At 52.3% G+C, this 23106-nt stretch overlaps 1 protein-coding gene across 1 annotated transcript; it reads left to right on the forward strand.

The window, feature by feature from the left end:
* The first annotated feature begins 7550 nt into the window (after positions 1 to 7550).
* Positions 7551 to 13168, forward strand: GSDMD (gasdermin D). Its single transcript, XM_078441931.2, has 11 exons — positions 7551 to 7663; positions 8635 to 8894; positions 9083 to 9275; positions 9776 to 9944; positions 10779 to 10881; positions 11137 to 11190; positions 11831 to 11926; positions 12057 to 12232; positions 12316 to 12457; positions 12560 to 12633; positions 12755 to 13168. The coding sequence occupies exons 2-11, from the start codon at positions 8678 to 8680 to the stop codon at positions 12995 to 12997; spliced, it is 1467 nt and encodes a 488-aa protein (XP_078298057.1). The 5' UTR covers positions 7551 to 7663; positions 8635 to 8677; the 3' UTR covers positions 12998 to 13168.
* The last annotated feature ends 9938 nt before the right edge of the window (positions 13169 to 23106 follow it).

The raw sequence follows: 23106 nt of genomic DNA on the forward strand, positions 1-23106 counted from the left end.
CTTTCGGGACAGTCACGGGTGCCTTCACCTTTGCCTCCTCTCCCCCTCCTAGAACAGTTGTCTGTGCAAGATCCAGAAGATAATGGTGACTCTCCTTTTGGGGATCAGGGGGATGATGGGCCGTATTTGGAAGACCAGAGGAAGCCTGCCTTCTTGGCCCCTCTGGTCCAGAAGGGACCTTTAAAACGACTTCTTTTCAGGCACCGGATAGAGGTTTACCTCGGCTGGCTTTCCCTATTACTCAGAATCAACAGTCCACTGAACCTTACCCCGTTATGGGAGCTACTCCTTCGCAGCGGACTCTGTACCAAGCGCAACAGCATGGGGAAGACACCTCTGCTTTCCACGCTGACCCTGTTATTCAGCAGGGGGGACAGAGAGCGTACTCCGCCCTAAGTTTTCAATTGCTGAAAGACTCGAAATCCTCTGCAGCCCAGTATGGCCCAACAGCTCCCTTTACCCTGCCTGTGCTTGATAATTTGAGCAGGGAGGCGTTGTGCCCAGGAGATTGGAAGGTCATCGCTCAGGCTTGTTTGAGTGTGGGAGATAACCTCTTGTGGAAAGCAGAATTTGCAGAGAATGCTGAAAAACAGGCTATGTGTAATAAAAGAACTAACATACCAGTGGATTTCAACATGCTCACAGGTACAGGACGATATGATGATGTGGGCCTCCAGCTGAATTATCCTGAAACTGCGTATAATCAAATTAATACCTGTGCCATTGCAGCTTGGAAAAAACTCCCCTCTACAGGGGGCAGAACTGAGGAATTGTCTAAAATTAGGCAAGGGCCAGATGAGAAGTACCAGGATTTCGTTGGGCGCCTCTTGACTGCAGTCAGTCGTATGGTTACTGATGGGGAGGCAGGTACCATTATTGTAAAACAGGCTTATGAAAATGCTAATTCTGCATGTCAGGCAGCCATTCGTCCTTGGAAAAATCAGGGTACCTTGGAGGATTATATCAGGCTATGTCCTGAGATTGGACCCTCTTATATTCAGGGCATTACTTTGGCAGCCGCCTTAAAGGGAATAGACCCCTTACAGGTGCATGCCCAGCTTCAGGGTAAAAACGTAAGAACTAATCCAAGGAAGTTGGGTGGAGTAGTGTGTTTCAAATGTGGCCAAAAGGGCCATATGAAGGCCCAATGTCGTAGTAAAGAAATAATTCCAACCACCCCCGGTTTGCCAAGTGGCCCTAACATTAATAATAAGCCGGCAATTATTTGTCCCTGATGTGGACGGGGGTGTCACTGGGTCAATGAATGCCGCTCTAAAACTGATTGTAATGGCAAACCTCTTCAGGGAAACTGGAAGCGGGGCCAGCCGCAGGCCCCTCAAACAATTGCGGAAATGTCCCCACAGGCGCCTTCCCACCCATTGTGTCCAACACTGGAGACCTCCCAGGTATTAGCCAACTACACCACGGCACCCCCGCCAGTGCGGGACTAGATCTTGCCCCAGCTCAGTCCGTTTACCTAGAAGGAGGACAGCCCCCCAAAGCCATCCCCACAGGGATATGGGGGCCTCTACCCAGGAATACTTGGGGGTTATTATTGGGAAGATCCAGCTGGACTCTTAAGGGACTGATGATCTATCCTGGAGTCATTGATGAAGATTACACCGGAGAAATAAAAATTTTGGCCAGCTTACCTATGGGAACTTTGGTGCTTGAGCCCAAGACTCCCATAGCACGATTGATCTTGATACCCCGGATATCCTCCAATAATAAGGCTGTTAAACCTTACCGGGGAAATCGGGGGTTCGGCCCCACAGATCTTTATTGGGCTAAAGTGATCTCTGTAGAAAAGCCCATGCTTACATTGCATATCCAAGGAGTCCCTTTTGAGGGACTAGTGGATACAGGTGCAGATGTCTCAGTTATCGCTCAAAAAAATTGGCCTGTCACATGGCCTACTCAAGTGACTAATATTCCAATTAAAGGTGTTGGTTACGCCTCTGCTCCGTTGCAAATCTCTGATTATTTACATTGGAGACTGCCTGATGGTACGACTGGAACTTTTCAGCCTTTTGTTTTGAAGATAGATCTTAATCTCTGGGGCAGGGACATATTAACTGCAATGAATTTGACTCTGGAGACTAAGGCAGTCCCGATTCAAAAACAGACTAATCTCGCTATGCACCTTATGAAGGAAATGGGCTATATTGAGGGGAAAGGCTTAGGGAAGGAGTTGCAGGGGAATCCTGAGCCGTATGTCCCCGAGCCCAGAAGAGACCATTTCGGATTGGGTTTTTCCTAGGGCCATTGGAAACTCCCCACGCTATGCCTCTCCAGTGGATGACTTCCACTCCAGTGTGGGTTGACCAATGGCCCTTACCTACTGTTAAGAGGGAGGCTGCTGCTCACCTCATAGAGGAACGACTGCAATTAGGTCATTTAGTTCCCTCCACCGGTCCCTGGAACACCCCAATCTTTGTGATTAGAAAAAAGTCAAATAAATGGAGGTCGCTGCAAGATTTGAGAGCAATTGATGCTGTCATGAAGCCCACGGGGGCTTTGCAACCCGGCCTCCCTTCCCCATCGGCCCTTCCTTTACAATATCAATTGCTAGTTTTGGACTTAAAAGATTGTTTTTTTCCCATTCCGTTGGCCCCTGGCTACGGAGAACATTTTGCATTCTCCCTGCCTTCCACTAACTTACAGGAACCTGCTAAGCGGTATCAGTGGAAGGCATTACCGCAAGGCATGGCCAACAGTCCGACTTTATGTCAAGAGTTTGTGGCCAGAGCAATTGCCCCTTTTAGACGGAGTTTTCCCCCTGTATATTGCATCCATTATATGGATGACTTACTTTTGGCTGCTGAAACTGAGGAATTATTACAGGAGGCTTTTATTTCTCTCCAAAGATGCCTTAAAGCGTATAATTTGATTGTTGCCCCTGGGAAAGTTCAAAGGGAAGCACCTTTTGAATACCTAGGGTATCTCATCTCCAAATCAACTGTCCGACCTCAGAAAGTATCAATTAGGACCGGACATTTGACTACTTTAAATGATTTTCAGAAATTATTAGGAGATATGAACTGGATTAGAAACACACTAGGGGTCACCCCAGAACAATCACTGCCTTTGTTTAATATTCTAAAAGGAGATAGTTCTCCAGCGTCCCCGCGAAGTCTCACTCAAGAAGCTAAAGAAGCTATAAGACATATAGAACAGGCCATTCAGCAGGCCCACGTCACTAGAATTGACCCTTCTCAGCCTTTGTATCTAATAATATTAAAACCTCAGGTCATCCCCTTTGCAACTCTGTGGCAATCTCACGGTCCACTTGGATGGCTACATTTAGCCTTACACTCTCCGCATGTCATTAATCCTTTGCTATCTATGGTTTGTCTTCTCATCATTAGAGGAAGATCCCGAGCTGTTCAGCTCTTTGGACACGATCCAGAATTTATTGCCTGTGCTTTCTGACACAGAAGCTGGTGGACGCTGCTGCTTTTGCCCAGTCCGTCGAATGGCAACTTGCCTTGGCTAATTTTACAGGTCAAATTAAATTTCATTTACCTTCTGATTCTTTAATACAAGGTTTCAGTCTTATAGATATTTTGCCCTATAATCCTATTGTCTGTCAGCCGATTGAAGATGCTGCTTCCATTTTTTGTGGATGCTAGGAAAGAGGGTAAAATTGCAGTGTATTAAGTCACTTCCCAACATAAAAATTTGATCACTTTAAATTATACGACTAAATCTGTCCAAAGGGCCGAGCTTTATGCCGTTCAGGTAGCCCTAAGAACTTACCCAGAATCTATAAATGTCTATTCTGACAGTCAATACGTTGTCAAAGCCGTGTTGCAGCTTCCCACTGCCTTTATACTGACAGCAGATGAGGAACTTTATCATCTACTTCATGCTATACAAAAACTTCTTAATTCACAGCACAGTCCAATTTATATTTCCCACATTCGAGCTCACACCGACCTGCCCGGTCCCCTAGTTGCTGGGAATCGGATAGCCGATGCAGCAACCCATTTATCGCAAGTTCTGCCCATTACCACTCCTTGGGAAACAGCCAAAAGGAGTCGTGATAATTTTCATCAGAATGCGGCAGCCCTTCGACGAGAATTCAAAATATCTCGTGAAGCGGCCAAATTGTTAAACAGTGCGGCATCTGTCCGCAATTCTTCCCACAGCCGGTCTATGCCATTAATCCCCGAGGTCTTCGAGCCAATGATTTGTGGCAAACGGACGTCACCCAGTATTTACCTTTTGGGAAATTGCAATGTATACATGTGTCTGTAGACACTTGCTCAGGCTATATACATGCTTCAGCCCACTCAGGAGAAGCATTTGTTGCTGTTCAAAATCACCTATTTTCTGCCTTTGCAGCAATGGGCAAACCTCGTAAAATAAAAACTGACAATGGTAGTGCTTATGCTTCTAAATCTTTTGCAGAATTTTGCCGCCGACTCCGAATTGAGCATACAACCGGCATTGCTTATAATTCCACAGGACAGGCTATTGTTGAGCGAGCTCATCTGACTCTAAAACAGTATCTGCGAAAACTTAAAGAGGGGGAGATATTAAAGGGAAAGATCAAGTATTCCCCACATGTGCATCTCACTCTTGTGTTGTATGTGTTAAATTTTTTTAATGTCAACGAAGCAGGGCTGACTGCTGGCGAAGGAGTCAAGAACCTCTCTTGATGGCAAGATGCAAAGATATGCCGAAGGCATTTGGCGAGGCCCAGACCCAGTCCTTCGGGAAGGGCGAGGGTGTGCTTGTGTTTTTCCACAGGATGAAGAGTCGCCGCGCCGGGTCCCGCTTCGGCTCCTCAGAGACATTACGGTTGCGCCGAAAAATGGCCAAAGTGACAGCGACGGAGCCCCCCCAGAAGCGACAACGGCGGAGTCATAAGGCGGGTACAGCCACCTGGGGACAGATAAAGAACCTGCTGACCCAGGCCACTGATGTAGCGATGGCCTCAGGTGGAGAGGTAGCGGCCACACATGTCTTCTTGGCCTGTGCCTTCTCACTACACCCGGGGATCTGTCCTCTATTGGGCATACGTGGTAGGTCCTCCTACAGTACATGGAGAGACCCCACACCCAAAGTATACACCAGTCTCACCTTTATGGGAGGGGAAGACGCAGGGTTTTTGCCCACTGTGTCGGCCTCTATAAATTGGACGGCGCTCTCTGCAGGAACACCTATCTGCCTGCAAAGGGAGGCTACGCCGTACAAACTTGCTTATGGGTGTTTGGGTACGAAACCAGTAGGGCGCTCTATTACTTATACACTGTGGCAAAATGACAAGCGTCCTTCGGAACGGGTACCCCGCTCTGTTGCCGCTTATTGGCAAAAGAGAGAATTATTAGGAGAATGGATGTTTTTTGGGCCGCGTGATCCCCCTCGGAATCTTCCTACATGTCCCTCAGCTGGTCGAGGCCTTACTGGGGACTCACCTTGGGGTAAATGTGCCCAATCCTCTTCACTGAGGATGACTCCTAAAGACGTAAACTATACCATTACAGATTATTCCCGAAAGGCCCGGCTAGCTCAGTCGGTAGAGCATGGGACTCTTGATCCCAGGGTCGTGGGTCCACCTCCTAACGAGGTACAGGTACACCACAAGATTATCCCACAAACCATTTTGCAACCCCTGAAGGAAGAATTCATTCTGATCTTTGGAAGTTATATGCTACCTTTGATAAAATATATACTAATGACAGCTTTCGTTTTCCAGAATATTATGTTTCTCCAGTTCTGCAGTTGCGTGCCTGTGCTCCTCCGCCCTACTCTCTGGTTGTTGGAGATGGCACCATTACTCCAGCGAAAGAAGATGGTCATCAGTTATACCGGCTGACGTGTCCTGCTTGTGCTTTGACCAATTGTCTCCCAGTAGATGGACCCTCTAGAAGTGGAATGAAGGTTTATCTGCTCTTACCACCTCCCTATTGGATGTTGCCAGTACATGTTACAGGACCTTGGTATCCTAATTATGGGATGCAATTGGCCTTAGAAATCAGTGAACGGCTGCGCAAGACCAGACGGTTTCTTGGACTCTTGATTGCTGGACCCATAGCAGCAGTGACTGTAATTCCCTCTGCAACTGTATCTGTAATATCCTTACATGAAAGTGCCCAAACGGCATCCCATGTAAATGAATTGGCTCATAATGTATCCAAGGCGCTTGCCACTCAAGAACGAATAGACCGTAAATTGGAAGCCCAATTAGAGGCACTGCAAGAAGCATTGATGTATCTTGGTGATCAGTTTGCTATTTTGCGTACCAGACTTTCTTTAATTTGTCATGATGCATATAAGCATATCTGTGTTACCCCTTTAGAGGATACCAATAGGACATGGGGACAAGTGCGTCGTCATTTACAAGGGGTTTGGCACGATGCTAACACTAGCTTAGACCTTTCACAGCTACAAGAAGAGATAAATGCTGTTGCCGGTAGCTCACTCAGTTTCCCTGACCCTGGAGATCTCGCTGAAACCATACTGCACCAACTTAATGGGTTTAATCCATTTAATATTCTTCAGCATTCCTTTTGGATCTTTATTGGAATTGTTTCCGTAATATCTGTTATACTTGTCTTGCTATGTTATTTCTGGAGATGGGGTCTTACTGCCTTTACCACATACCAACCCAGGATGCACATGTTGCAATTACAAACAAAAGGGGGGCATGTGGGGGGCCGGGCCCCGGCGCCAGGCTGAGACCGGGTCAAGCAACATTCCCCGTTGACTCAGCCAACCCGATGGTTCCCCCTCCCATTCATGTGGGAGGCCGGGCCCCGGCGCCAGGCTGAGACCCAGTCGAGCAATGGTTCCCTGTTGACTCAGCCAACCCGGTGGTTCCCCCTCCCATTCCCCCCCTCTCAAGGGCATACGAAAGCCTTGTCAAGGCTGAGAAAGTTAATTCCTGAAGCCTGTGGTCTGCGGGTGTTGGCAGTAATGCTCCTCCCTTTTTCTACCCCGAGTCGGATAGAAACAAACATGGGAATTGTGTTTTGCCAGCAATCTTATCAACAAGGTCTTGTTGTGACCCGTCTAGAAAATTCACAAGAAACACACAACTAAATGTTTTGGTTGGCAGCGATTATGTGAAACCCGTTTATTCTTAGAATGGCCTGACCCATAAGAGTCTGGATATAAAAGATTGCGTACGGCAACAATAAAGCCGTCACTTGGGCCGTCAGCCCAGGGGACCCTCCTGTTCCCAAACGTTCTTCTCTCTCTTTTTTCTTGCATTCCCCTACCCTCAGGACCCTGACCTCGGTGTTTGTCGCGCCGGTCGCGACAGGTGTGGTCTGATGCGCGGGCCTCTGGTGGCTGATGACGTGAGCAGCTTTTCAGTGCTTGCTGCCCGTTTGTACATTTTCCTTACAGAAATGTCTAATGGAGCCTTTGCCATCGCCCGAGTCGTAAGAAAGAAACCACGAGAGGTGTTGCCGGCTGGAGGGGGAGGCCGTGGGCTGCCACGTGGCCCCTGGCTTGCTCCACTCTGGGCGGGCAGAGGGGCCCCACGGGGTGTGTGCTGCCTGGGGCATTTCCGGGAGCATCGGCCAGCCTCCCTAGGCCACAGTTTCACTTTTGGGTCTGTGCACTTGCTCAGAAGCTTCCCGGCACAGCCCTGGTCTGCAGGGAGGCCCTGCTTCACGTCGTGGGCCCGGAGCCTGGGGTGACGGTCACGGTGAGCTGCGCCCCACACCCAGTGCCGTTCCTTGCTGGCTGGGCGGGGGGGGGGGGGTGGGGGTGGCTCACACCAGGGGCGGAGGACGTCGGCCCTTTTGGGAGGTGCTGGTCCCAGCACCCTCCAGGACTCCCCATGATCCCAGACCAGTTTGGGGAAGCCCGAGGCCTCTGGGAAGGCAGCGCCCTCGCCAGCCCATCTGGGTCTCCGGTCACCCTTTGGTCCGCTCCCGATTCAGACGGGCACTGAGGCTCAGAGGTTCCTACCGACGGGAGCTCCTCTGTCTGGGACCCAGGGCTCCTGGGTGCCGGGTCAGGTCTGCTTTGGCCTCTGACCCCTGAAGCCTCAGCCTTAGACTCTGGGCACAGAACAAGCCCTAGAGGGTTCACCTGGAAGCTGGGGACGCTCTGACTGGGCCTTGCTGTGGCCCCTGTGCCAAGTGCCCAGGAACTCGGTGGCTCCTGTTTCTTCCTCTGCCCCCTGAACACCTCAGCCAGGGAGACAGCTGCTGCGGCAGAGAGAGCACCGGCCTGGGGTTCACCCTGAGGCCCCCGCCCTGCCCTCCCTCGGTGGCTGCTTTTCAAGAGCGGCTCTAAGCGCTGTTGGGCTGACAACACGACGGAGGCCTCTGTGGGTAGCCCAGGGCGGCCCTGCCCCACCCCTCCCCAAGCACTGAGAGTCCCTGGGCTTTCTTGGGCGTCCTGCGGGCACTCTGGCCATGGTACAGATGGTGTGAATGGCCTGAGTCCCACTGAGGGCTGCGAATGCCGTCCCAGCCTAGGGGCACTCACCCACCCCATGGAGAGATGGTTCGAGTGGATGCCAGGGTAGGCGGTGCTGAGTAATGATCAGCGGCGGGAGCTTGCTGCCTGTTGGAGCATCTCAGGACTGGCCTGTGGAGGAAAAGAGCTCCCTGTCGTAGGAGGCATCCAAGTACCCACTTGGCCCCGTGCCCCCTCCCACTCTTCCAGCCCTGATCGCAGAACGCCTGAGCCATCTGTACCCCTCGGGAGCATGACGTCCACCTTCGAAAGGGTGGTCAAGAGCGTGGTCCGGGAGCTGGACCCCAAAGGAGACCTCATCCCCGTGGACAGCCTGCGGAGCTCCACCAGCTTCCGGCCCTACTGCCTGCTGGGCAGGAAGCTCTCCAGCTCATGGTTCTGGAAACCCCGCTACAAGTGTCTCAACCTGTCCATCAAGGACATTCTGGAGCCTGATGCCCCAGAACCAGGTACCCTGCTGGGCACTGAGTCGGGGGGCCTCGGGTGGGAGGGGAGCGAACAGGCCGGCCTGCTGCCTGCTCTGGGCGTGTGGGCTGCGTGCTTTCAAAAGACAAAGCACCACCTCTGCCGGGGCGGGGGGGGGGGGGGGACAGGGGGCAGCTGGCAGGATGGAGCCTCAGCTCTGGTCTGGCTCTAGCTGTGGAACGCGTCGCCTCCTTCCACATCGAAGACCTCGTGGACGGGATGGTGCAGGGCAACGTGGAGGTGAAAGCGCTGGGACAGGGCAAGTTTGTGAGCGGGGCAGCGGTGTCGGCCACAGCCAGCACCTCCATGGACGTGTGCATGCTGAAAGTGCCCCTCCACACCTGGGGGGCCATGAACAAAGAAAGGTGAGCCGGTGGCGGGGGGCCGGGGAGGCTCCAACCTTAAGCAACCGCTGGGTCACAGCCTTGGGGCATCAGGAGTCACAGGGTGTCGCTGCCAGGCCAAGGGGTCAGCACAGTCGGGGTGGGGGCGTCCCCAGGGGTTTGCCGAGCCCGCAGAGGTGACGGGGGGGGGGGGGCAGCCTCCTGAGGGCCAGGGTGGTCAGGCAGAGCCCAGGCCACTGGGGTGGAGCCGACAAGGGGGGGGGGGCACCTCCAGGCGTCTGTGGGTGTCCACTTATCACCCCTGGATCCGGCCCCGCCCCCAAACACTGTTGGGAGCCCCCGGGAAAGGAGCGACGGGGGGTCCCGTGCCCGGGCCCCCGCAGAGCCCCCGCACTCCAGGGCCGTGTCAGCCCCCCACCGGCACGAAGGCTGAGGTCCCGGGAGGGAGGCCCGACCCACGGCCCGGGGCCGGAGAGGGCAGGACGCGCCCCGGAGCTTCCAGACCTACCCGCCCCCCGTAGGCGCCTGCGGCAGCCGGAGCACAAGATCCTGCAGCAGCTGCGGAGCTGCGGGAGCGACGTGTTCGTGGTGACGGAGGTGCTGCAGACGCAGGAGGAGGTGGAGGTCACCCGGGCCCAGAAGCAGGAGGGCTGTGGCCAATTCGCCCTGCCCGGAGTCCTACGCGTGCAGGTGCGTGGCGGGGGCCGTGGGCGGGCAGGGGTCGGGGAGGCAGGAGGGAGCGGCCGAGCCTGGGCGGCTGGGAGCTAAGGAGGGAACGTTGGCGGCCCGGTTGAGAAGCAGCAAAGCGGGCCAAGAAAAGCCGGTCTCCTTTGAAACGTCCACACCTTGCCCGTGGATCGTGTTCCCCGCTCTGTAAACGCTTAATCTGAGGTAGAAGAACCACCCCCTTCCTGTGACGTATACACTGCCCCCATCACGTCGCCCCCCGCCGCCCACACATCACTACCCTGATCTACCCGATCCCCGATTCCCGACAGTTAATGAGCCTGCTTTCTTCCTGCTTTCGAAAGCACACGTTCCTTTCCCCTGCACCCTCGAGTTGTACTGATAAGACTCTCAAAAACTGGAGAAGAGGGGCGCCTGGGTGGCTCAACCGGTTGAGCGTCCGACTTTGGCTCAGGTCACCATCTCGCGGTTTGTGAGTTCGAGCCCCGCCTTGGGCTCTGGGCTGACAGCTCGGAGCCTGGAGCCTGCTTCGGATTCTGTGTCTCCCTCACTCTCTGCCCCTCCCCCACTTGTGCCCTGTCTCTCTCTGCCTCTCAAAAATAAACAAACGTAAAACAAAATAAATAAATAAAAAAAAAAAAACTGGAGAAGAGCTTTGCTTGGGGCCATCACCGCCAGAGCCCTTGGCCCCCTGCCCTCTCCTTTCTCTGACTCAGGAGTCTGGAGTGATGTGTCCTCGGCCACCCCAGTGCCCCCAGGCAGACCCCCAGCACCCGCACCCAGCCCACCCAACCCCACAACCCAGAGCTCACTCCTGAGCCCATGCCCATCCCTCAGGGCAAGGGCCAGGGCCACCTGAACCGGAAGAAGACAGTCACCATCCCCTCAGGCAGCGTCCTTGCATTCCAGACGGCCCTGCTGGTTATTGGCCCTGACTGGGGTGAGTGGGGACTGGGGTGACTTGGGGGGCCTGGGCTCCGTGGCAGAGAGGCAGGGAGGCCCAGGAATTGCCGCCGGCTGGCTGGGGTCTGGCTGCACAGCTTCCTGGCTGCGGTGGCTGAGGAATGCTCTGGCATGTGAGGGGTTGGGGCACACGGGGACAACTGTGCAGGGTGGTCCCGGTGGGTGATGGAGAGGCTGGGGGTCACTGGCTGACCTGCCCCCCCCCCCCCGCTCCACTCCCACTGGCGGCCAGAGATCCACCACCTCCAGCACAAGGACGAGAGGACCTTCAGGCTGCCCAAGACAGGTGAGGACCGGGGATCCCCCCACCCACGCGGGGCAGGCGACCAGCGGCTGAGGCCTTCCGCACAGCATGGCTCAGCCGGGGGCTCCCGAGGACTGGGCGCACGGGCACACACACGCGGGCACATGCACACGCACCCGCACACACACTCATGTGCACACACCCACACGCTCACATGTGCTCGTGCGCACGCATGTACACGCGCGCGTGTGCACATACGTACATACACTCACTCACGTGTACAACGCACATTCACGTGCACTCACATGCACACACATGCACACACGTGCACACGGACTGTCACACACGCACACACACGTACACACAGTGCACTCACGCACACACGCACAGTTGCACATGTACAGACGCACCTATACACGTGTGCACGCTCACACAATGCTCTCGCACGTGCACATGCACGCTCACATGTGCACTCACACACGTACACGTGCACACACACTCACGGGCCGTAAAGCAACACCACACCAGCCTCGGCCTGGCACACCCTCACTCCCTGCCCTGGGCGGCCAGTGCTGGGGCGGTGGTGAGGGACGACGTGAGGGACGACGGGGTCTGGGGAAGGCTTCAGCCCTGTCTGGCTCGGGGACCTGTACCCTGCACTGACCCACCCTGCCCCACCCAGGCCACAAGCCTACAAGCAGCACAGGTCTCCTGTCACAGATACCTCTCAGCTACTTCAAGATGAGGTTCCCATCTACACCCGTGGACATGGTGTCGGGTCAGTACCTTCTTGACGACCCTCAGAACCCTTGGTGGGCTCCCCTTTGCCCCCTGGGAGTCTGCCCTTCCTGACCAGGGCTCTCCAGGGTCCTGCGGGCGCCCGGGCAATTCCAGCCCTCTCCACACAGATGGGGACATTGAGGACCAGATGCCAGTCACTGAAGACTTTCAGGGCCTGAAGGTAGAGGTTAGTGTCCACGCCGACGGCCTGAAGGGCTTGTCCGGGGAACTGTGCGGGCAGATCCTGGCAGGCCTGACGAAGGTGTTGCGGGAGGAGCCGGCCTTGGAGAGCCTCCAGGAGGAGGTGAGCAGCCTGCTGGAGTGGGCAGGGTGGGTGGGACCTGCGCCCGGCCCGTCGGGCTCACCCGCCCCACCATATGTCCCCAGCTGGAACAGGGCCTGTGCTGTGGGTGGGTGGCGTCCCCCGATGCCCCGGGGGGTGCCATCCTGGAGTGCCTGGTGCAGTCCTCTGGAAAGGTAGAGGAAGAACTCGCCCGCCCCATCCTCTACCTCGTACAAGCACTGACTGGTGAGAGGCTCCTGGGGGGGGGGGGGGGCAGGTAGGGGGCAGGGAGATGGGCTTCTCCAGCTGGCTTTCTGGAACCCCCTCTTACCTGAAGTCTCTCCCCAGAGCTGAACGAAACCCAGCGTGCACTGCTCGCGGAGGCGCTGGAGACAGGGGACCTGTCCGGGCAGTCCAGGCTGGTGAGAGAGCGTGGGTGGCCGGGGCAGGGCTGGGCCTGTCGGGGGGGGGGGGGGGGGGGCGGGCGCATGCCAGATGCTGGGAGTGGAGTGGGCAGCGACGACCTCCCACACTGTCCTGCAGGTGCAGAGCGTCCTGGAGCAGAGCTCCCCCTGGAAGGAGCACAGGGCTGTGTCCCTGCCGCAGGAGCTCCTGGGGAGCAGCTGGGACTCAAAGGCACCGGCCTGGGTCCTGCTGGAGGAGTGCGGCCTGGAGCTGCGGGTGGACGTCCCCCAGGTGCACTGGCAGCCGGACGCGCAGGGCCGCACCAGCGCCCTCTACGCCTGCCTGGTGCTGCTGCCGCATCTGAGCCAGGACAGCGCTTAGGGCCGAGCCTGGCTCTCCCGCCGGGGCGCCTGGGCAGCGCTCCGGGCAGGGCGGGGCTCCTGCCCAGCTGGCGGCCAGCCCCGGGAAGGCGAGAGCCCGACCGGCCACGTGGCCGGTTCAGCATGGGGCCAGGAGTCGGGGAAAGTCAATAAATGCGATGTGTAAAGGAAAGATGGGATCACTGAGGTTTTGAGGGGCCCCAGATCTGGGTAGGGAGCAGCGGCGGGGACTGGGCACAGGCGTCTGCCCCGTGGTCTCGCTGCTGGTGCGCTAGGGGGCTGAGGGGAGCCGCCCTGTGTTTGACCCTGGCCGCTCCGGAGCGAGCGCCGCATGGCTGGGCCCTGGCCCCTCCCCGCTGTGCTGGCCCAACGAAGAACAGGGCAGAGCGGTTTTACCAAGAGGGTCCGGATCTGCCTCAGGGACCTTGAGGGCGCCGCTGCCAGCCAGGAGGTAGTGGGGGCCGCCGTGGGGGGTAGGTGTGGCTGGCAAGCAGTCTGCCCGGGGCTGCAGGGAGGCTCCAGGAGAAGCAATGCCCCACGTGAGACGCCAGAGAAACGGGCCTTCGGTCGGGCCTCCTCTGAACTCGTCTGCTCCAAGGGAAGAGTCTCTCCCCGGAGAGGGGCCCGCAGCCCCCGAGCTGCTCATTCAGGGCCCTTGGCAGGCCTCCGGGCCCTCGCAGGCCCTGAGCTGCGCGTGGCAGATGCGGCCCCTCGTGCAGGGAGAGAGGGTCCGTGATCCGGCCGGGAAGCTCTCCCCATCTCTGGGGAAATCTGCCTCTCCTCGGTGGGAACGCAGTCAACCGCCCTCGCGGTGGAAGGCAGAGGAAGGTACACGCCTTCTGACACCCTCTGTCCCGGCCACCGTTGACAGGCGGCTTCATGAGAAGGAGAAGGGACAGGAGGTCCGGCTGGGGCTGGGGCATTAACTGCAGAGAGTATCTGGCACCCAAGCCCGGCGGTAAAATGAATATCGGAACAGAAGGGACACTGCACGCCACACTTCCCAGATCCCGGCAACAACCTGAGGCTGCCCTCCCACACAGCCCAGTAAGAGGCTTCCGCCCCCAGGCCCGACGGTCTTCTCCAGGGCTTTGCTCCTCTTTAGAGAACCCTCCCTGGGGGCGCTTGAAAGGCCACCTGCAGTGCGCCAGCGGAACTGGAGCGGCCCGGGTCTCAGGAGCACCTGGGCAGGGGCCGAGGCGGGCCGTGGGTGTCCCACCAAGCCCCAGTTGTGGGGTCCGATTGACGGTGCAGGCTCCAGGAGCAGCAGCGCGCCGAGAGCGTCTGAGCACCGCCACCGAGGCGGGAGGGCCTCGCACGGAAGGGAAGCGGGTCCGAGCCTAGAAACGCTGGCAAGTCGCTCGGGCCCTCTGCGGACAGACCTGAGGGACCCGGCCACCCCGCACACCCCGGGGCCGGAAGCACTCACCCGGCACGGGGCTGTGGTGCTGCCGCGGGGCAGCCCAGCAGAGCAGTCTCTGAGAAGGGTCACACTCCCGGGGCGGCCACAGCCCGGCCTCCGGGCCACGCGGACTCGGCACGACCTCACACCTGGCGGGCAGGTAGTGGGAGGGGGGGCTTCCCGGTAGGGGGCGGGGCGGACACGCGACCACGAGAGGCGGACGCGTCCTTGGTCCTTCGGGAGACAGCCTGTGCTCTTGCTCTTGGGGCGGGGGTGGGGCCCCCAGGTGGGAGACGCCCAGGCACAGCCGAGGCGGGGTGACCCGGGACAGGGGGCTGCCTGCCTGAGCCTTCATCCGAGTCTGGGACCTCCTTTCCGGAGGGCATCGCTGTCCGGCCGCGCTGTGCTTGGCGAGAGGAACGGGCGCCGGACACCTACCCCACGTTCCGCCCTCCGGGCGACCGGCGAGGGGGGCATGAGGCTCCGTGCGGCCCCGCCCAGGGCCTGGGTCCAGCCAGGGGCTCTGAGGACGCTCCCCGCACACACCGGCCGCACGGAGGGGAAACTGAAGTGGGAGACCCGGCCCTGCCCCACACGCCGTCCTGCGAGCTGCGGTCCTTCCCCGCGGGTGGCCAGCTCGGGAGCTCCGAGGCCAGCACAGCCCGGCAGGATGCTCCCACCGACAAACTTTTCCTTCTCTCCTACCGTTCGCGGTGGTGGGAGGGCCTCCTGACCTGTCCAGAGCATCCGCCATACATTTCTTGTTTTGTCAAACCTTGGTCTGCGTGCAGATTCCGTTCCGGAAACACGCTTGTAAAGCAAAGCACTTGTATATCAAAGCGAATTTCCCCCTAAGAAATCATGGAAACTCAGATGATTCGTTCCACCCAAAAATATTCATATAAAAATGATTATAATACTGTAATATAATACAAAATAATAAAGAAAATAGGGAATATAAAGAAAAATAAACAAATTAACCTCCTTTCTTTTGAAAACCTTCGTGGCTGGTGTGAGGGAGACGAGAAAGGAGTGTTATTGTGTAGGACGACTTTCGCCATCGCTAACGGAATCACTGCCACCTATTGGCTCAATGGGATCCTTTGCTCTTCATTCAACTTTATCCAATGACACCTGCTTTGGCCTCCTTTTGAGGATTTGGCGGAAGTGTGACGTTGCATTGTCGTTAAACAGATTCATCGCTCGGACTGCTGCAGCCTTGTTCGCGTGGTGCTTTTCTACAGAATGTTTCACTGTTTCCCACATCTTACACATCTCCCTAATCTCATTTGAAGTGAGGGATTCCTCAGCCTTTTTCTCCACCTCTGCAGACGAGATCTCCCCCATAACCTCAGCTCTCGCTCATGATGCAGACCCATCAGTTCGTCGGTGGTCGGCTCCTGGCCATGCTCCTCCACCAGCTCCTGAACGTCGTCCTTGTTCACCTCCAGTCCCCTGGTCTTCCCCAAGGACACAGTTTCGTCGACAACTGGTGGCTGCTGTTCATGAGCGAGCCCCTCTAAGTCATGTCCAAGAACGCAATCGGACCACAGTTTTCTCCAAGCAGAATTGAAGGTTCTCTTGGTGACCCCATCCCAGGCTTTATCGATGATCTTGGGGCAGTTCATGGTGTGGAAATGATTTTTCCAAAACTTGGAGGGTGAGGTTTATCCTTCGGTCACCTCGAAGCATCGCTGAAATCGGGCTTCGGTGTAAAGCCTTTTAAAGTTCTAAATGACCTGCTGCTCCATGGGCTGGAGGACTGGAGTGGTGTTGGGAGGAAGGAACCTGCCCTTAATGAACTCGAATTCCTCCAGTAAGTTGTCCTCAAAGCCTGGAGGCTCAGCAGGGGCATTACCCATAACCAGCAAGGCTTTGAGCGGCAAATTCTTCTCTAAAAGGTATTTCTTCGCTGCAGGACCGGAGGCCTCGTTGATCCACTCAACGAACAAGATACGAGTGACCCAAGCCTTGCTGATGGACCTCCACATAACGTTTAACTGGCTTCTCTACATCTTGCATTTCCTGAAGGCTCGTGGATTCTCAGAATGACACACGAGCAGGGGCTTGACTTTGAAACCCCTGCTCGCGTTAGCGCAAAACGAGAGGGTGAGACGGTCTTTCACGGACCTGTGACGGGCACTGCGTTCTCTTCTTCTGTAACATACGTTCTCTTTGGCATCCCCTTCCAAAAAACCTCATCTCATAGCAGTTGAAAATTTGCTAAAGCAGAGAGGGGCCAAGATGGCAGGACAGCATGGAAGTTCTCTGCTTCTCTCATACCTGAAACGCAGCTGGGTCAGCACCAAACCATTTTGCACACCTAGGAAACTGATCTGAGGATTAACACAACACTGTATAACTTGAGCCACAGAACTCAGCAGGGACGCGGCACAGAGAGGTGAACTGGGGGACAGAGAAGCCCTGGAGGGTAGGGAGCTGTATTTATGGAGAAAGGGCAGAAAAACGGGGGACGGTACAGGAAAAGCACTCCCCCCAAAAGTAGCTGGAGAGGAAGAGAAAGAGTGGAAACACCCACAAGTGACTGAAGAAGAAAGGGAGAAAGGAGAGGGTTTCAATACCATTAGGACTCCATAAACAGGGGAGAGCAGAGTCAGAAATTCCGCAGCTCAATACCTGAGGGTGCTCTGGTGGGAAGGGAGAATCCCCAGGAGCAGACAGCGAGGTCCTTGAGGTCCTTGGGGTCCTCGGGCCACACAGGAAGAAGAGGTTCCCCCTGCTGAGCGGGCACTTGGTAGAGGCCATACGGCCTCCCCACAGGCAAAGGTCCCAGTGGACCAGAGAACAGCCACCTTTACTGGTACTGGAACAAAGACACCAGGGTGCGGTGAAACCTGGTGCCTGCTGTGTGTTGTGGTTACCATCACCTCTGAACCTCTGCACGAACGTTTCTGGGGCAAGCTGGCACCCGGCCATTGCTCAACGAGAGAGTTGGACCGGGTCCAAGCTGCAGGGTTCTCAGAAGTGAGGGATTGGGAAACACAGCCCCATCTGAGATAAAATTCGGGAGGGAGGTGCCGCCTAGCAGGACAATGGCTTGGAGGCGGACAGCGTAGAAGCGGGGAGTGGACGGAAGCCGGAGACAAAGGAGGGGTACCTGATGGCCGGTAGGGTAGAGCACAGAGCTCTGTTGCTAGAGACCGGGAACCTTGGAGAAGCCATTTTCACCTCTCCTGCACATGTGCACACACACGCACGTGCCACACCGATCCACCCCAGTAAGCTAAGCAGTGCCACCTAGTGGAGAACCGAGTTGTTACACCAAGCCCATCCAACTGTGCCAACCAAGCTCAGGCCCCAGAGGACCAGAACAAGTCTCTTCCCCTGCTTAGTGCATGGACTATAAAGTGCTTCATAGTTTGACTTCTGGGGGAAACTGGCTGTAATTTCATTCAGATTTCATTCTATTTCTTGGTTCATCTCTTTGGGGGGTATTTTTTTTTTTTTGTTTTTTTTCTTTTCTTTTCTTAATCTTGGATACAGAAAGAGAAAAAAAATTATTTTTATTTTCCATTTTTGTAAAATTTTTTAAAACTTTTTTACTGTATTTTTTTGTAAATTTTTATTCTATTTTACCTTCTTCATTTCATTTAATTCTATTTTATTGTATACATTTTTAAAATTTTTAAACGTTTTCTTTTTTTTTCTTTTCTTTTCTTTCCTTTTTTTCTCTATTCTATCAAGCTTCTTTCAACAAGCAGACCAAAACACACCTAGGATCTAGCTTCCTTTATTTGATTTTTTGTGTTGCTTTTAATTATTTTATTTTATTAATTCTTTTTCTTCCTCCAAAATGACAAAAAATTCATCCCAAAAGAAAGAAGAGGAAGAAATTACAGTCAGGGACTTAATCAACACAGATATAAGCAAAATGTCTGAACGAGAATTTGGAATCACGATATTAAGAATATTAACTGGGGTTGAAAAAAGCATAGAATCCCTTTTTGTGGAGGCAAGAGAAGTAAAATCTAGTCAGGACAAAATTAAAAATGCTATAACTGAGGTACAATCTTGAATGGATGCCACAGCAGCAAGGATGGATAAAGCAGAGCAGCAAATCAGTGATATAGAAGATAAAATTATGGAGAATAATGAAGCAGAAAAAAAGAGGGAAACTAAGGCAAATGGGCACGATATAAGAATTAGAGAACTCTGACTCATTAAAAAGGAATAACATCCAAATCATAGGAGTCCCAGAAGATGAAGGGAGAGAAAAAGGGGCAGAAGGTTTATGTGAGCAAACTATAGCACAAAATGTCCCTAACCTGAGGAAAGACACAGACTAAAATCCAGGAAGCACAGAGAATTCCCTTTAGATTCAACAAAAACTGACCATCAGCAAGGTACATCAGAGTCAAATTCACAAAATAAACAGACAAGGAAAGAATTATGAACACAGCAAGGGAAAAAAAAAAAAGTCCCTAACCTTAATGGAAGACAGATGAGGTTCACAGCAGACCTATCCACAGGAACTTGGCATGCCAGAAAGAGGTGGCAGGATATATTCAACGTGCTGAATTGGAAAAATATTCAGCCAAGAATTCTTTACCTAGCAAGGCCATAATTTGAAATAGAAAGAGAGATAAAGAGTTTCCCAGACAGGGATGTCTGGGTGGTTCAGTCGGTTAAGCATCCATCTTCGACTCAGGTCATGATCTTGAGGTTCGTGAGTTTGAGCCCCACATCGGGCTCTGTGCTGTCAGCTCAGAGCCTGGAGCCTGCTTCAGATTCTGTGTCTCCCTCTCTCTCTGCCCCTCCCCTGCTTGTGCTCTCTCTCTCTCTCTCTCTCTCAAAAATATATAAACATTAAAAAATTTAAAAAAAAAAAGAATTTCTCAAACAAAACTAAAGGAGTTCATGACCACTAAACTAGCCCTGCAAGAAATTTTAAGGGGGACTCCTGAGGGGAGAAAAAAAGCAAAACAAAACAAAGAGACCAAAAGTAACAAAGACTAGAAAGTGCCAGAGAAAATCACCAGAAACTCCCACTCTATAGGCAACACGATGGCAATAAATTCGTATCTTTCAGTTCGCACTCTAAATGTCAATGGACTAAACACTCTAATCAAAAGACATAGGGTAACAGAATGGATAAGAAAACAAGATCCATCTATATGCTGTTTACAAGAGACCCACTTTAGACCTAAAGACACCTTCAGATTGAAAGTAAGGGGATAGAGAACCATCTATCATGCTAATGGTCTACAAAAGAAAGCCAGAGTAGCCATACTTATATCAGGCAATCTAGACTTTAAAATAAAGACTGTAACAAGAGATGAAGAAGAACATTATATCATAATTAAGGGGTCTACCCACCAAGAAAAAAAAAATCTAAAAATTGTGAACATTTATGCCCCCAACAAGAAGCACCCAAACATATAAATCAATTAATCACAAACATAAAGCAACTCATTGATAATAATACCACAATAGTAGGGGACTTGAACACCCCACTTACAACGATGGACAGATCACCTAAACAGAAAATCAACAAGGAAACAATGGCTTTGAATGACACCCTGAACCAGATGGACTTAACAGATATATTCAGAACATTTCATCCTAAAACAGAGGAATATACATTCTTCTTGAGTGCACACGGAGCATTCTCCAGAATAGATCACATACTGGGGCACAAATTAGTCCTCAACAATTACAAAAAGATTGAGATCATACCATATATATAGTTTCAGACCACAACGCTATGACACTCGAAATCAACCACAAGAAAAAATTTGGAAAGACAACAAATACTTGGAGATTAAAGAACATCCTACTAGCCAGGAAGTTAAAGAGGAAATTTAAAAGTACACGGAAGCCAATGAACATGATAACACCACAGCCCCAAACCTCTGGGATCCAGCAAAGGCGTTCATAAGAGGAAAGTACATAGCAATCCAGGCCTTCCTAAAGAAGAAAGAAAGGTCTCAGATACACAAGCTAACCTTACATCTTAAAGAGCTGGAAAAAGAACAGCAAATAAAACCAAAAAACCAACAGAAGACAGGAAATAATAAAGATTAGAGCGGAAATCAATGCTATCGAAAACAAACACAGAGTAGAACAGATCGATGAAAACCAGGAGCTGGTTCTTTGAAAGAATTAACAAAATTGACAACCCCCCTAGCCAGTTTGATCAAAAAGAAAAAGGACCCAAATAAATAAAATCAAGAATGGAAGAGGAGAGGTCACAACCAACACAGCAGAAATAAAAACAATAATAAGAGAATATTATGAGCAATTATATGCCAATAAAATGGGCAATCTGGAAGAAATGGACAAATTCCTAGAAACATACACACTACCAAAACTGAAACAGGAAGAAATAGAAAACTTGAACAGACCCATAACCAGTAAAGAAGTTGAATCAGTAATCAAAAATCTCCCAAAAAACAAGAGTCCAGGGCCAGATGGCTTTCCAGGGGAATTCTACCAAACATTTAAGAAGAGTTAGCACCTATTCTCTTGAAGCTGTTCCAAAAAATAGAAGTGGAAGGACTACTTCCAAACTCTTTCTATGAGGCCAGCATTACCTTGATTCCAAAACCAGACAAAGACCCCACCAGAAAGGAGAATGACAGGCCAATTACAACACATTAAAAGAATTATCCACCACGATCAAGTAGGATTTATACCTGGGATGCAGGGCTGGTTCAATATCCGCAAATCAATCAATGTGATTCATCACATCAATAAAAGAAAGGACAAGAACCACATGGTCCTCTCAATAGATGCAGAGAAAGGATTTGACGAAATAAAGCATCCTTTCTTGACAAAAACCCTCAAGAAAGTATGGATAGAAGGATCATACCTCAAGATGGTAAAAGCCATATACGAAAGACCCACCGCTAATACCACCCAAAACTTAGAGCTTTCCACCTAAGGTCAGGAACAAGACAGGGATGCCCACTCTCGCCACTGTTATTCAACATAGTATTGGAAGTCTTAGCCTCAGCAATCAGATAACACAAAGAAATAAAAGGCATCCAAATCGGCCAGGAGAAAGTCAAACTTTCACTTTTCGCCCACGACATGATACCCTATATGGAAAACCCAAAAGACTCCACCAAAAAACTGCTGTAACTAATCCATAAAGTCTGTACAGTTGCAGGATATAAAATTAATGCACAGAAATCGGTTGAATTTCTATACACCAATAATGAAGCAGCAGAAAGAGAAATCAAGGAATGGGTCCCACTTACAATTGCACCAGAAAGCATAAAATACTTAGGAACAAACCTAACCAAAGAGGTGAAAAATCTATACACTGAAAACTATAGAAAGCTTGTGAGAGAAATTGAAAAAGACATAAAAAATGGAAAAACATTCCATGCTCATAGATTGGAAGAAGAAATATTATTAAAATGTCGACACTACCCAAAGCAATCTACATATTCATGCAATCCTTATCAAAATAACACCAGCATTCTTCATGGAGCTAGAACAAACTATCCTAAGATTTGTATGGAACCACAAAAGACCCCGAAGAGCCAAAGCAATCCTGAAAAAGAAAACCAAAGCTGGAGGCGTCACAATCCCGGACTTCGAGCTGTACTACAAAACTGTCATCTTCAAGACAGTATGGTACCGGCACAAGAACAGACACTCAGATCAATGGAACAGAATAGAGAACCCAGAGATGGACCCACAAACGTATGGCCAACTGATCTTTGACAAAGCAGGAAAGACTATCCGATGGAATAAAGACAGTCTCTTCAGCAAATGGTGCTGGGGAAACTGGACAGCGACACACAGAAGAACGAACCTGGACCACGTTCTTACACCAGACACAAAAATAAACTCAAAATGGATGAAAGACCTAAACGTAAGACAGGAAGCCGTCAAAATCCTCGAGGAGAAAGCAGGCAAAAACCTCTCTGACCTCGGCCGCAGCAACTTCTTACTCAACAGCAGCAGAGGAAAGGGTCTCTATCTAAGGCAGCCTGACCTAGAATGAGGCAAAGCATTCCTAAGCTCATGCTTGTCTGAAAAAGCAAAGGACTGTCCACAGGTGCTTTGAAGTGATGGAAAATACACTAGTTCCAGTGGTGGGCACCTTCCAGCATTCTGAAAAATCACTGATTTCTGTCAACCACTGCAGCCTGAGACCGAATATCCAAGCATGGGCCACAATTGCACAGAGAGAGAGAGAGAGAGAGAGAGAGAGAAAGAGAACCATTGGCTCAGTTATGATCATGTGACATTCAGCATCCCATACTACTTGTATTGCAAGACGTCGTTCGTTTGTCAAGTTAAAATCTATTTGAAATGTTTGCTTGTCTTGCAGAACACTTGCAGAACAAGTTCCTTGCAACCCAAGGTTTTACGTACTTTAACCTTGTTCTGGCATCTGCTTTGGAGGCTCTGAACAAATACACCAAACCACACATGGCCTTGGCCTGACCCTGCCTGGCCCTAGAAATGCTCTAAAGAGAGACCCCACCTCCTTCCTGCCTGAGCTCCCAAACTCGCTTTTTTTTCCTTTTAATTTTTTACTTTAATGTTTATTCATTTTGAGAAACAGACAGAGCGTAAGACAGGGAGGGGCAGAGAGAGAGGGAGACGTAGAATCCGAAGCAGGCTCCAGGCTCTGAGCTGTCAGCACAGAGCCCGACGTGGGGCTCAAACTCACAAACCGCGAGATCCTGACCTGAGCCGAAGTCAGATGCTCAACCAACTGAGCCACC

Source organism: Panthera onca, chromosome F2 (genome assembly GCF_046562875.1).
Source record: "Panthera onca isolate mPanOnc1 chromosome F2, mPanOnc1 haplotype 2, whole genome shotgun sequence".
Classification (NCBI taxonomy): domain Eukaryota; kingdom Metazoa; phylum Chordata; class Mammalia; order Carnivora; family Felidae; genus Panthera; species Panthera onca.

Bases quoted from the DNA above. Each gene is read 5' to 3' on its own strand.
- GSDMD (XM_078441931.2), top strand. From the start codon at position 8,678: ATGACGTCCACCTTCGAAAGGGTGGTCAAGAGCGTGGTCCGGGAGCTG. The intron at 8,895-9,082 runs GTACCCTGCTGG...GTCTGGCTCTAG, and splicing joins GCCTGATGCCCCAGAACCAG to CTGTGGAACGCGTCGCCTCC. The intron at 12,634-12,754 runs GTGAGAGAGCGT...ACTGTCCTGCAG, and splicing joins TGTCCGGGCAGTCCAGGCTG to GTGCAGAGCGTCCTGGAGCA.